Below are 15,315 nucleotides of genomic sequence, written 5' to 3' on the forward strand. Positions count from 1 at the left end.
GATGTTTGCATCAGAGTCACTATGTTGGTCAGAACTGAAGCAACAGTTACGTCTCGCTGAATCCTGCCAGAATTGTAGCTGCTTTTAAATTTCAGTGTTGTTCATTATTATAGCTAATTACAGGCAGACAGGGCTCACCACGGAGAGTTTCAAATCCCCCCCTCCGCCATAGGATGTTGGTTGCTTAGGTCCTCAAGCTACCGAGTTTCAGACAGAACTTCTCCAAGATTTAATTTTCTACACTAGACAAATTTCCATGCAAATCTCTTCCATCTGGACTCACATTCTCTTTTTTCTCTTTGGGTAACCACTGTTTTATGTGTTGATGTCCAAGTTTGGAGTTTTAAATACAAGCTTCCTCTTGTTTTGATAAGGCTCCGTCATCCTCTTAGATGCTGTGCTTTGTTTATTTTAAACTGTCTTATGACAGATGTTTTGGCTCTGGATATGGGAATGAACAACATAAACTACAATCTTAAACACAATTGAGAAAGGAAAGTTAGAAAAATTAAGATGTATACTAAGTACATCTGTCCTGCTAGTTACCATACTCTAATAATTCATTAGCATTAAAAATAACCTCTGTTTTATTACCTTTTGGATCCGTAAAACCAAAACCATTTCTTATAAAATCTGAACTATCCTTTTAAAAGTTCTATGTGCTCCATAAATAGATTGTCAGCCTCAGACAGCCTTTGGGAAAATCCACTCCACATGTCCACTGATCAAGGCTTTTAGACAGTCTGCGTCATGTAGCCCTTTTTTTTTTAACATGTTTTTCTTATATGAACAGCAGAACACCTCCTTTGCTTGTGTTTCTACTTAGGTAATCCACAGTATTGGCACATACTGATGAGTGAGACAGGATATGATGGAATGTTTTTAAATGTGCGTCCACACAGTTTCTGCAACGACTGCGTGATTATGAGGTTGATGATAACGTTCCCAGATCCTTGTTGGGTAATTTGGGGTTTGCGGTATTCAATGTGTACCTGTGCTACAGGTCAAAAATATTCAGAGACTGTAAATGTGTCAGAAATACTTTGGAGTGTAGATCGAAATAAAGCATGAAGCTACAGAAGAAGAAGCTTTTCAGGGAAGAGTAACCCAGCAGGATGTGAAACGGATTGTTGTGGTTCATGGTTGGCGCCTTAATACCGACACCACTAGTCCACCCCAAGGGAACTGTAACTCTAAGCTATATTTTTTTTCCAATTTGTACGAGCTTGTGAGCATCCACAGCAGAAAACAAGAAACTGTTGTGCTTGTTGTCCTTTTATAAGAACTGACTGAGCTCGCTGCCAGCACAGAACAAGTGGAGGCAGACTGGGGGAATATGGCAAGCTTTTGCTCTGCCATCATTAAAAACAATTTGCTGCCAGTCTTAAGCTGCGGTTATCATGGGTGGATGCCATTCAAAGCACAACCACAAGGAGGGAAGCCAGGCCCACGATGGGCACTCTGATTGCACAGAATATTATTATTGCTTGTTAACGCCCTTATAACATTTTTAAGTTGTTTTCAGCATCTGCCGCCAAGAAAATAGGGGCTATAACCCACACTTCCCCCCAGTTTAAAAGTCATTTCTCATCCATCACTCCTCAGCACATTTTTAAACACACGGTGTGGGGAAAGAAACGGGAAAAGCTATGGGAATTTCCCCTCCTTGATAGAGTAGGAACAGCTGATAGCAGGTTGGAAGTGAGTCAGGCTCAGCACTTCGGCTGCCTCTGCAGCCACAACTTTGGCGCAGACTTGTTGAGGCAGGCGGTTGTTCCTCTTTCTGTGTGTTTGCTGCTCTCGGGGGGCCTTTTTGTTGCAAGATGTGCAAGCCGTCGTGGTTTGAACTCACACGACCCTATGTGTAAGCAGCAGCATCTCTTGCCATGACAAACATGCCTTGCTTGTTCATGCTGTTGTCGGCTTCCAGTAACGAAGCCTGAAATGTGGTGTTACTGCTGTGGTTGCACATCTGCCATTGACTGAGTCAGTACCACTGGAAGTAGACGAGAGCAGAACTCTTCCCCCCCACTTCCAGAACGCGACAGGAGCAAGAACAACATTTCATTTTCCAAAACATGAAGCACTTAATTATATCAACTTTGGCCACAATAATATCTGATGGAGTGTGGGTGCTCTAATGTGGGTATGTGGAAAAATTTTTTTTGCACTGTGCCCAAACTATTTTCAGCAAGACAGAGGGAAGCTTCAAACACCTGCTCAGAAATCTAACAAGATAAACAAAACTGATTTTTCTGATGAAAACTGATGGTACTCCAGATCACGTCTTGCAACTTCTTCCCTGAATTCCTAAGGAATCTAAATTCTTGAATATTCCTGCCACTGTTCAGAGAGCTTTCAATAAAAGACTTGCTTTTGCCACGAGTCTATAAGGCTCTGAGCAGAATTTCATTTGAGAGCAGAAAAGCCCATCAAAGATTAGAGGTCATTGATATTTACTGCCTTTACACCAAAGCAGTTCAGAGCAGTGGTGTTCAAACCTTTTTAGACAAAACCACCCACTATAATCAGTTTCTTGTGATTTTTATTGCTAAAGAAAACTCAAAACATTTATTTTTTAATGAAATTAAAAAATAGCATGATTGTTTGTAGAAAAATGGTCTGTAAATACTTCTTACATCCAAACCCTGAAACTGATTGCTCATGAACCGCTTTTAATAAAAAAAAATTAAAAAAAGGAATCTGATGTCATAAATATGGTGGGTCTGACTTCTGTTTTTATTGGTCTCCAAAAATTATTAAGAACGACTTGTGATTCACTCTTTCTTTGAAAAGACTTGCTTTATGCAGCCAATTTTAATCATTGGGTGTGAGTAAGACTGCTTTTCAGTAAAAGTTGCTGGATTTTCCGGTCCTCTTACCTGTGAAGTTAAAAAGCTAAATAGTTAATGTGTTCCAATTGATATTACATCGTTTTTTGCCTCCCTTTAGTAAAAATTCTACCTCAAAATGCTAAAATGTGTCTGTCTGGATCAACCGCCTGCTGCTGGGCCAGACGTTTTTTATGATTGTTTGTGAAGTTTGGTTTTGGGCCACACAAAATCCTTACAACGGCCAAAATGACTTAACTGGCTGATTTTGGACATTGTGATGTATAAATCACTTAAAATGAGAACACTGGACCGTGTGGATGTGTCTGCACATTTTGTTTTAAAGAAATTTTAGAAATATTGCATTGTAAACATTTCTTGTTGCTTTAACAATAAAATAAGTACATTCAGCTTGTTTTCTAAAAAAAAAAATCAATTTACAGCAAATCACTGTGGAGCTAATGGTTTTCACAAAAAAACTATCATATTCTTAGTAGTTTTTTTTTTTTTACTACATGGTCTGTTATTGTAGATTTATTGTTATTTGAATAATAATAACTAAGTGGAAAAAAGCAACAGCTAGCCGTAGGGTTTTTGACGAATGTCGGGTAATTTCCTGTTCGTCTCTTCTGAGGACCCACAGCACAGTGTGATGACCAGAAGCTGCTTGAATATCACTACAGGATTGTCTTCTTCTACTCTTGTCATTATCAGCAATCTATTTTTTGTATCTCTTTTTTTTTCAGCTCCATTATTCTTGCGCTGCACATCCCCTCGTGACGTTAATTAGTATGTGAATAAGAGCCAGGCTCATCTTGGAGCGCCCATAAAGATATTTTTAATAAAAGATTGTGCACTGGAAATGGGCCAGCTCAATAATGACTTCCCCCACTTAGCAGTAATGAAATTCTTTGGCTTTAGCAAGCTTCACCAGCAGGTGGCACTCTACCACCAGGAGACGCACAGACCGAGGTGGCTTTAAAATGGAGCTGAGGTCGTGGGAATTCATGTTTTAGCAGATGATGCATCAGTGAGCCGGAGAACGCCTCACACTGCCTCTGGAAAATCTCTCCTTCACACAAGCAGACAATTATGCGACCAAAAATCTTTCCAGCTTAGTCTGATCTGCAAAATGATCATTGTGAACTAAACATTGTGCCACTGTATTTATTTATCCTTCACATAACAAGACAATTCCATCTAATTTACTACTATCCTTCAGCATTTAATTGTATATAATTAATCCACAGGCCCATATTTAGAGAAGTTTAAAGATTAATGCTTGTTTCCTTTTTGCAAGGCTCTTATTTGAATAACCGATTTCACAGACATGATTTTGTAAATTAGTTTGATTGTGATGCTTTTTTATCGAAGCATTTTGTATAGAATCATACCTTGTTGCTCATTAAGGACGTGAAGATCAATCACTAATAGCTATTAGGTTCAGCTAACATTTTCTAACATTACTGAAGAAGTTCAGATAAATTATGGGCATCATTTCAGTTTAACTAGCTGAGTTCAGCTGTTACTGAGTGCAAATTTTCCATCTGCTGCTAATTCAGATGATCTGTTTTTTGTATTTATTTATATATTTACATATTTTTTTGCTTGTCAGTTTGGATGCAGCCTCTTGTTAGCTGTAATGCCAACTTGGCGTCGAGTTTCCTGCTCTGATTCTTCTTCAATCTGCAGATAAGTTTGACACAGATGCAGAACTGGTGGCCCGATTCTACATCAAGTGTTTTTGTTTGTTTGTTTGGTTTTTTTTATGACTGATTGCTTCAGTTTGAAGTCATGCAGAACTATGTTAGCAATTAACTTTATGTGACAGATGATCCTGCTCTTTTCAGGATCAACTGTAAAGTGCAGTTGAAACGCCTTTTGATCTCAGCTGCATTTGTTTACAGCTCTTACAAGGAGCCGTGATTGCTGCTGTGCAGCACCAACAGAAACACACAAGCACACAATGTTTGCTCGTTCATTATGGCTGCATAATGAGAGCCCAGGTAGCTCACACTGCTCCTCCATTTTTAATGTAAGAGAAAAAAAAACAAAAAACTCTTCACTGTGACATAAATATTATGCCATGCATTTCCTCCTCAGCTTCCAGCAGCGTTGGAGCTGCAGGGAGTCGTTAGAGGCTTGAAACTCTGTGCATGTCATTATTCCCATGAAACATGATTGAAACAAACTGACCAGAGGGATATATTGATCAGCATACATGCTGGCCAACCAAAGGGAAGTTTGAGAATGGCGAAGGACACTGGTGCTCTTTTTGGTAACATTAATCAGGCATATCACTAACCTGCCCACATTTTCTGAACATTTTTCTTACACATGTAGTCAAGCTGATTATTAAAGATTCATCTCAATGAACCAGAATAGTGTCAAAAATTGTACAAAAGAAAATTTCACACTCTAGTATCACATTATGTGTCTAATCACTCTAAACAATTTTGAAAATATTTTTAATTGATGATTTGCTTGATTTACTGACATGAACTTGTGATTTTGGTTATTTCTGCTGGTTTTAAAGTGGGTTATTATTGAATTAGGGCAAATTCGTATTGAGAACCTGCAGGTAAAATCCACATTAACCCCACAGACAGGCAAAGGTCACCTCAGTTCTAATATTCCCACTCTTCCTGTTGTTCTTCTCAGGAATCCTTTCTTACTTGATATTCGATCACTCATTTTATTACCAGAATAAGAATAGCCTCCGAATGCAATATCGGTTCTCCGCTCTTTATAAAGCATTAGATTTGTTTATTGATTTTTGTTAGCAAATGTTGCATATAAAAAGCACCACATCTTCCTCTGTGGGTATTCCTGTGTTATATCTGAGTGAGGTGACTGAAGCAAATCTGATGGCAGCCTGTGAGAAGAAAATCCAGCAGAAACACAGCACTGAGCGAACAGTGTTTACTTTGATTGTGTGATCTACCTGGAGCTTCACGACTTCACCGATCAGAGGAATTCACTTAGTCTTTGATGGGAAAAATGAGCCGCCACTCCAGCGTTACATAACACAAACTCTTTGCATTATTGTGCTGTGTTGATGAATATCCTGACAGCCATCTGCTGCACCAACGTGCAGCGCAAAGTGGGATATTAGCGGCTTGGAGTTGATGATTGCAACTCAAGTGGTGACTCATAAAGAGGGAACGATAGAAAGCAAACATCCACTTTTTTTTAAGAAAAGGAACTAAATAGATGTACCCCATACATTCAAACAAATTGCATTTTCTGTCATGTACATTTAAATTTAATAGCATTATCATTTACTGCAGCATAAAAAGTACTGACACTACATTTTTGAAAAGCCAGACAGGAAAGCACATTTACGTCAGAATTTATTGAATATTTTGGGGCATTTTACAGCAGCGTGTATTAAAATAATAATAATAAAAAACCTGGTGTATTAAAATCAATCCTTGAGTTAGTAAAGTGCCTGCTTTTAAAATCCACAGAAACTTGTTTGAGTGTATGTGCATGTGCTCCTTAGGTCAATTAAGATATGGCTTCTTTCAGACCCCTAATAAAATGGCTCTGCCTGAATGATTGAGGATGATTTATTGAATTCAACATCTTACTATGGTCTTCTGCCCAGAGTCCTAAATGCTCTTAATGAACTTATCCTTCCTTTTTAAAAATGGACATGAGAGGAGCGTTAATATATGTTTAGCCATTTGTTTATTTTTATTTTTCACAAAGATCCCACTTCCTAAAGTTAAAGGGGAAGCACAGATGTGGCTGATATTGAATGTGTTTGTGAAGTTGTGGGTAGTTTTTAGTGATTCAAAATGTTGATAATTTAAAATGACATGAATGAATGAATGAATATTTTACTTGGGTTTTGCTCATTTTCTTTAACAACCCTATTAGTACCGACAATTTTATTTTTTCTGTTTTATTGTCGGGGGAGAAGAGGTCAGAAGCTGCCCTTTGTTTAAGCAGAAATGTGTGCAGATGTGACTGAAGTTACTTTGTAGAAGAAAGTCCAGACTCCTTAATAAATGTATTTTTCTTAAGACTTTCAATGAGAATTGAAATGTTGTTTTTCTAAAAATGCTCCTTGTTTTCTAGCCCGGGTTTTAATTTTGAGGAAAACAGTTGAACCAGTCGCTGAAATGCCTCATAATGCTGCAGATCCTGTGAGAACGTAATGAACTGCAAAACCAGACAATTTGTGTTTTCATGAATGTGTCCAGCAACAGCAATTTGCAGCCTTCCAAGGCTGCTGTTTAACATAATTTACCCTGTAAATGAATAGAAAACAGTCTGGTCTGCATGACCTTTCCATCAAATCATATTTCCTGTTGCTAAACAGCTTTAGTGTACAAACACGGTTTCTACAAAGGCAAGCTCAAACTGTGTTATCAGTACTCATTTGTGAGGACTGCATTGATTCTTTTCTTCTCAAAAGGGTGAGAAGCAATCAAAATGTCCTCCTTCTTAAAACCGAAGCGTTTACAACAAAATTCCTGACCTTGAAAGAGAGAAATATTCTTAAAACAACTCCACTTTTGAAAATGCCATGGTAGTTTGCATAAATACTGTTTTTTTGTGACATTTTAGTTAAGTGGTTATTTACCATCAAACTGGTCAGTATGTACACAGGGAAACTGATTTCTCAAGATGGTGCAGTCGAACCAACTGGCTGATGAAAAACATGTGAAAAGTGAAAAATATAGTTATTTAATTGAATGCTGTATTAGTCATTTTTGCATTAGCTTGTTTTTATTTTCATTGGGTAGTGACTTTTTATTTTCCATTCTCAGTATGTTTCACATAGGAAGAGCACTAGCGAAACACCACTCACTATCTTCATTTTCTATGTAAATATTCATTGACTTCTGTGTAAATAACAACCCAATGAAAGAATAATGACAGATTAAGGTTTCATTCATCCTGGACTAATAATAATCTGTGTTCTGTAAATAACCACCCAATAACAAATGTAGCAACAGTTTAAAGATTCATCCCATCAACGGTTATAAAATCTTTTAAACTGGAGTTATTTTTAAGGGATAAAAGTTCATTTTGGCCACCCTGAAGTGGCTGTTAGGTTACAGCTAATCTGGATTTAAACAAAATGAGGATGTCAAGAGCTTTAGCAACAGCAGGTAAGATGCTAAGTATTTATAAAATTTCAACAGATCCTCTCTAAGCTATCCCTTCAAGGAAGATTATTAAATAAGAATAACGGGTAGACAAAAACAGCTTTACATCCTGTGTTTAAGAGGTATTGAACATAGTTTAATTATGAATCTGAAGACGCTTCAGTTTGGCAAGATGCAAAATAATAAGTTTACAGGTTAAACTCACAATCTTCAGGTTGACATTTCAGAATTTAGTCAGTGTTCAGTTGAATATTTGAACAAGGCCATGAAAGCCACAGTTGGTGATGGTAAACTGTCATGATGTAGCGATGACAAGGAGCTAAAGAAAACTTCACTCGCAGCTTACTGACGTGGAGACTGAACAAACATGAGATCTAAGAGCATCTTGTGTTTTTCCCCTGTGAGCTGCTACAAGTGTCCTGCATGTAGCTTTTAAAATTTTAAAGCCTCTGTGTGCTTGTTTATATCCCCGTCCGTCTCGTCTGCAATGGAAAACTGCAGCTGGATCACCTGAGGCCTGACTGAGCTCCATAGGAGAGATGCTAGCTCTCGTTACATTATTCTGTCCCTTAACACTGCTTCCTGCACACGTCAATGTGCGATTTAGACCCTGAAGATTAGTCGAGCATTCACAAGTGAAAGCCGTCTCATATTTACATGATTACATTCATATATATTTTTTTTTTAGCCAGAGTCAGTTGGAACATACACAGTATTAAAGTAGTAAGATTACCCTGCTCCGTCTGATGTATAAATGTTCAGGCAAGTCGTAACACAGAGATGTTGATACTGACAAAGCACAATAACTTATATTGCACATTTTCTAATGTTCACACAAACGGCTTCACCATAAGTAATAGAACAGTTAAAGCTTCATGTGCTCAGTATCTTACTGAGATAAGCACGTAAATAGACATTGCAGGCTTCTCAGTATGCTGCCTGCACTGTTTTGTGCATGTGTGCTCTTCCTGAGGACGAACAATCTTCCACAGAACCACGTTGCTAATCGCAAGAGCTTTGCGGCGCCTTGCTGTGATCTGTTCTCTTCAAACTACATTCAGATGAGGAGAGAGCCACCGCTTTTGGACAAGAGCTTATTTCTTTAGCCAACCATTTCTCTCCTTCGCTCAGGCTACACTCTGCTCGACAAAAGGGGGAAGTTTGTAAGTTTGCTGAGGTGTTTTAATCTTCTGCTCGTCCTGGAGCTCCAGCGGAGACGGCTGCAGCTGCAGCTCCAGCGAAGGATATGATTTAAAGACCCCCAATTGAGCAGGCTGAAGCGATGCAACCGGTTTTGGCTCCAGATTGGCCTTGTCTTTTCTGTCACTTTGCTGGAAGTCCAACGCCAGCGTCTCCTTGCAACAGAAGTATTGCTGCAATATTTTCTGAAACGCAGTGCGAAACTTTTTGATGCGGAAAGCGTAGACGATTGGGTTGACAGCGGAGTTGCCGTGAGTGAGCAGGATGGCAATGTAGAGCAGAACCATTGGCTTGTCACACTGGGGACAGAAGAACGTGATGCAGTTGATGATGTGAAGGGGGAGCCAGCTGATGGCGAACAGAACAAACACCAGAACAAGAGATTTGGCAAGATTCAACTCTTTGTCGTAGTACTTGTTGGGGTCTGAGAAGCTGGAGGTGATTTTCTTGTTGTTCAGCTGCTTGTGGATCATGTAAAAGATTTCCACGTATATGACCAGCATGAACAGCAGAGGTGGCAGGACGCAGCCGAAGAAGTTGAAGTAAACCATGTACTTCATACTGATGACGGTCTCAAACTGGCAGGTGATGATGAGGTCCGGGCCGATCGTGCCGTTCTCCTGGAGGCGCTTCAGATTGTTCCACCCTAACATGGGCGTCAGCCCCACGATGAACGCCAACGTCCAGCATATCACCACAGCCAGGCCCGCCCGCCGGGACGTCACCACCCGCTTGTACCTGCAGGAAAAACCAGGAATACGTCAAAATGTCTTCACTGTTGGAACATGCATGTTTTCTTTCACAAACCGTAACAGTTGATGTATATATTTTTTAAACTTTGCAAACTAATATTATCTTCTTGTATTGGTTGAACATCATATTTGACATTTGCTGAAATGTTTTTTATTTTATTATCTTTATTTATTTATTTTTTTATGTGCAACCAGAATAAGTTTTATTTTATTGTCCTTGACTTGAATACTTTAAACCCTAAGCTGATGGGTTGCAGCTCATTGCAGTGCAAATTAGGCAGCATCCCTGAAAGTAACATCAGCGTACTTTATACTCTGCAGCCATATTGTTTTTCATACATGATTCTTAACTTTGCAATTTAATTTTGCAGATGCAATATTTGGTCCACCAGACTTCCCATTTCTGCTTCAGATGTATATCTTCTAAATAACCTACTGTAAAGGATTAATGGTGAGAGACTGATTGAGGTAAAAGATTCAGGGTCTCTGAAATGTTATTATTCCTCTCGCGTCTACAGAGAAAGAAATGAAACAGGCGCAGCCTAAAGGCACACATGTAAACATTTATCTGATCCACCTCGGTGCTAGAAAGCATGCAGAGCAGTAATTGGATCATGACTAGATTACCATTGGTTGATATTTACAGAGTATGATGAGAAAATGTTTGCATCATCGCAAGCTGACCTTTGCTAAAAAGGGAGCCTGGAGCTAAACCGGACCTTGCATTTTAGCCTGACTGTCACTGGTGCCATGTCCTGTGTCTAGTATTGATTAGGAGGCATACAGTATGTGTTGAGATGTAGCGGTACAGAGACGCCTGTTCGCTCCTTAGAGAAGAAAAATAGCATCAAAAAGCACCATTTGTTTCATTGTTCTGATGGAGCAAAAGACTTAAATGGTTTGAAGATTTTAGTACGCAATTGGTGAAAGCTTGGCTGCCCAGTTCACTCTTTTTCTTTCAAGCTATTTTTAAGCATATTTCCAGAGTTTGGAAATGGAAACTGGCTTGTCTGTCACAAGCTACAAGCGTCACCACAACTAAAAAGGAAATGTTGCGAAAACTGTAATATGTGCCCATTAATTGTGGTATATCTGTGAATTAACATTTTCGCTTTTGTTAGAAAGTATGGAAGATGCTGAACATCCCTGAAAATTGCTGATTTATTTCACTTGAACCACAATTAAAAGGACTTTGGATTGCTGAAAGCAATAAGACGCCAACAGCTAAAGGTTTTCCAAGAGTGTCGTAATGAGCCACAAGCTATTATCTGTGGTGACAAGAAATAATAAATTACAACGTTTTGTTGATACTTGGCTGTCTTATCAGCTCCTAGTCATTATCCTGGACTGCTCTAGTTCTGTCATTAAAATCACATGCATTCAGACCTTACAAAAAAATTCACACCCTTGAACTTTTCTACAGTTTGTGACATTACATACAATACTGCACATCAACATCTATATAGCCCTTTCATTCTGATACACCTGAATAAAATCCAATTTCATGTTCAGTTTTCAATTTCTTAAGGAAGTCCCCTGGTAAATACAATAATCAGAGTATGCCTGTTTGTCAGTGTAAATTTGTTCTGTGTTGTTAGAAAACAGCAGCGACATAAAGATGAAGGAACACAGCAGTCAGGTCAAGGATAAAGCTGTGAAGATGCTTAAAGCAGAATTTGGCTATAAAACATTTGGCGAAAGTCTAAGCCTACAAAGAGATGAACGTCCATCTTGAACACATTATCCCTACCACACACAGTGACTGCAGCATCAAGTTGCTTTTCTGTAGCAGGGAAACCTGTAAGGGTTGATGGGATGATGGATGGCTCTACAGAAGAAAACATGTTTCTGTTCTGGTAAACACCTGAAATCAACATTGTCTGGCTGGAAAAGGAAAACTGTAATCATAGAAGCAGCCAAGAGGCCAATGGTAACTCTGGAGAAGAAGTTCCATTTGCAGTTTATCAAAAACTAAGTAGGAAAAACAGCAAACATGTGGAAGAAAAAAAACTGTGGTTAGATAAAGTGAAACTGTACGTTTTTTGACCACATAGGATAAACTATTTGTGGCAAAAAAGAGTAATATTTCCCATCACGCTGGTCATATCGTCCACACAATGGTGGCAGCATCATAGAGGCTGACCAGGTTTATTAGGAAGATATACGAAGCTAACAGTGGGTAATCAGGAAAACTTAAAAGTGGTTTTAAAAACCTTTAAAACCTTTAAAAACCTCAGGTTTAAAAACCTGAGGCTAATCTTCCAGCAATGGCAATGTCCAGTCTTTATGACCAACCATCCTACAGCTTTTAGATACCTTTATTTTTCCAACACACCTGAATCAAATGCCTGAATTCTCTCATCAGCAGTCATTCAGCTCTGCAGAGGCCTGGTAAGGAGGCATTCATTGGATTCAGCTGCAGTAGGAATGACTGTAAAGGCTGCAGGACAGCAGCTCTCAAGGATCTAGCAGGACAAACAGCCTCAAACACAAAGCCAGAGATGCATTGTACTCCATGTGTCACAACGGCCCAGTCAAAGTCCAGACATGGATTCAATTGTCTGCACCAAAGCGTCCAAACTTTTTGACAAGGAAGAATAGGCCAAAAACAAACAACGTGATATGCAACAGCAGTGAAGATATGTAGACTTGTAGAGTCATTGTAACAAAAGATTGGTTTGCAAATTATTGACCCAGGGAGTTGGAACCCAAGCATGATCCACGTCTCTGATTATCTTTAGTTAAATAATGAGCCAGCTTTCCTTTTTCTTCCTGTTCACATTAATGTGAACCTTTGTGTTGGTTTGTCATATAAAAATCAACTTAAGCCCGTTGAGGGTTATGCTTGCTGAGTTCAGTGGTGTCAGGTCTGTATTTCCGCAAGGCCCTGTTAAGACGGGACAAACAGAAACTCACGGGCTACTGCGTGATCAGCATGCCCCTGCTGTTTTCATGAATCCTCTGGCGAGCTAAATCTACCCAAATGTGGACCTTAACACGACAGTCTGAAGTGAAACACGATCCCCGTGCAAATCGATTCCCAAGAAGAGAGCTGTAGTAGCTCTGACCTCTGTGTGAAGAAACGACCACCATCATCCCTTCCCACATGGAGCAAACAATAATCAGACTTGAACCTTGACCCGACCTCCTCCCGTCCTTCCCCGTGCGCGTTGAGAGGAAAGACCCACATTACCTGGTCGGGATCTTGACCCTGAGATAGCGGTCAATTGCGATGGCCAGCAGGGCCAGGATTGAACTTTGCGTCAGCACCAGCATGGTGCACGTCCCGAGCAGGCAGCTGTAAAAGTAAGTCTTAAGTCCGATGCTGACCGTGATGGCCAGGGGGATGACCAGCGCTCCCACCGCAATATCCGCCACGGCCAGGGAGACGATGAAGCAAAACGTGGTGTCTCGCAGGGACTTATTAATTTTCACCGCCCAAACCACCATCACATTCCCGATCACGGAGGCGACAGCTATCAGAACCTCCATGCCTATGTAGAGCAGCGGCGCCGAGGAGACCGTCCCGGGCATTTCAGCAGATCTCTGTGATCAACAAAAACGTACACACTATCTTTGTTTTCTTCTCTTGTCCTCTAAGGTGTTTTCCAAATTAGTTGTGCGTCCGTCAGTCTCATGGCGCCCGTATTCCCCACTCTGGATGCCAGATGCACATTTCGTGAGATAAAATCCAGCTATTAAAAAAAGGAAAGAAGCAGCAAAGACTGCTGGCTGTTCCTCTGAAGCAGGTGCTTTTGTCCAGCGGCTCCAGCGGGTCGCTCCTGCTCCGTTCCCTGCGTCCCCTCCACTTGGCTGGATACACCTGCTTCTCGTAAGCGCAGCATCCTTCCCACTGGCTCCAGTTTCTTCGAGAGGGCGCTGGGCGTTTTGTCAGCCTACGTCTTTCAGTTTGACAGAGCACGTTTTAACAGCGCTGCTGCCTGCGCATTTTTGACAGGAAAGCGCGCACAGATTCAGCTGCTGTGCAGGCGGCAATGCGCTCTGTTCCCCATCTCTCTATCGTTCTCTCTCTCGCTCCGCTCTCTCTCTCCCTCTTTCTCTCTCTTTCTTTATCTCTGTGGGAAAGAAAACTCTTTCCCTATTTTTATTAGGAGTGACCGTAAAACGCGGAGTTCCAGAAAATGGTTTCATTTGCTCCTGTTTTCGTTTAACAGAGCCTTTTCGACCGGCTTCTTTTCCATGTAATGGAGTGGATTCATTAGAAATGGGAACTTGGAGAGAGGGTTTGCTCTGTATCTAATCTTTCAAGAAATTCTGTGCAACTTTCTGTGGAACCATCCCAAAGGAAGTCTCGCTCTCCTGCCCGAGGATATTTCTCTGCCACGGGCCTCGACAAGTGCAAATGTTGCACAATTTCCACAGAACAATTTTTGACAGATGAGATGAAACAGGTTATAAGAGAAAACGTTGTTTTTTCATAATACAAAGGATGGTTGAAAGTTCATACTGATCAATTTTGAAGTTTTTAGATTCATTTTGTTCTTGGCAAGAGCTCAATTTCATTTGCATTTTTGACATAAAGACATGCAATGGTCTTGTGCTTTTCCATATTTTGCATTGTGAGAAAATTTTGCTGCAATGAATTTTGAACTTATTTTAAGGTCAAGGCCAAATTTTTTCTTTATCACTCTAAGATACTTATGGAACAAATAAGGATAACTTATCCGGTCCTATGTACGAGCTGAGAGGCACAGTATCTTATCTTGTTGTTTCGGGTTCAAAGTGAGAGGTGTGAGCTTTGAGCAAAGGCAGGGATAATCATTCATAATGAAAGGTGCCACAGATGGTGCACTTTACTCACTCAGATGTTTTATGGAAGCGGGAAGGCAGCATTTACACTCGGTAAGTTAATTATTGTAGAAAACGACATGACATTGGGGTAAAGATTTATATGTAGAGGCAGTTATGGCAGGAGAACTGAAAATACTTGAGCTGTGAAAATTATCAGCTTGAGTTAGCTATAGAGGTCAGCCAATACAGACAGGGGAAGGTAGCAGCCATATGGCCGCCCCGCGCCAACTCCTACTCACCTGGGAGATCATAATGAACATGATCCAAGCCATGGATGAAAAAAATCAATCATCATAGAGCACATGCTGTAAACTAACACATCAGTATTGCTGACAATTAGAGACTGTAGGTTCACCCCTTCCAACGTTTTTTTAGTTTAAATTACAAAGCAGTCTGAGTAAATGTTGTTATAGTGCGGTGAACCAGAGCGGGGCATGCTCGCCTAACTTTGTTTCCAGATGTCTAAACATAGTTTATTTCTGAATTCTGTCGACACACACTGAGGACATTAGTGCACAATTGAAATAAAGGGTTTCAGACGTCCCTGCAGTGGCCTGATGTACTTACTTTTAACCCTAAAATTACTTATTCCCCTAG

General features: G+C 40.1%; 1 protein-coding gene and 1 long non-coding RNA gene across 2 annotated transcripts; both read right to left on the bottom strand.

Moving 5' to 3' along the window:
• Nucleotides 1-6,166: 6,166 nt before the first annotated feature.
• LOC114145260 (uncharacterized) lies at nt 6,167-7,161 on the bottom strand. Its single transcript, XR_003595648.1, has 2 exons — nt 7,016-7,161; nt 6,167-6,469 (listed from the first exon to the last, which is right to left on the bottom strand). It is a non-coding gene; the product is annotated as an uncharacterized LOC114145260 (long non-coding RNA).
• A 907-nt stretch (nt 7,162-8,068) lies between these two features.
• Nucleotides 8,069-14,428, bottom strand: adora1b (adenosine A1 receptor b). Its single transcript, XM_028018732.1, has 2 exons — nt 13,100-14,428; nt 8,069-9,892 (listed from the first exon to the last, which is right to left on the bottom strand). Exons 1-2 carry the CDS (start codon nt 13,438-13,440, stop codon nt 9,082-9,084), a joined length of 1,152 nt encoding a protein of 383 aa, XP_027874533.1. The 5' UTR covers nt 13,441-14,428; the 3' UTR covers nt 8,069-9,081.
• Between the last annotated feature and the right edge of the window lie 887 nt (nt 14,429-15,315).

This window comes from Xiphophorus couchianus, chromosome 1 (assembly GCF_001444195.1).
Source record: "Xiphophorus couchianus chromosome 1, X_couchianus-1.0, whole genome shotgun sequence".
Lineage (NCBI taxonomy): Eukaryota > Metazoa > Chordata > Actinopteri > Cyprinodontiformes > Poeciliidae > Xiphophorus > Xiphophorus couchianus.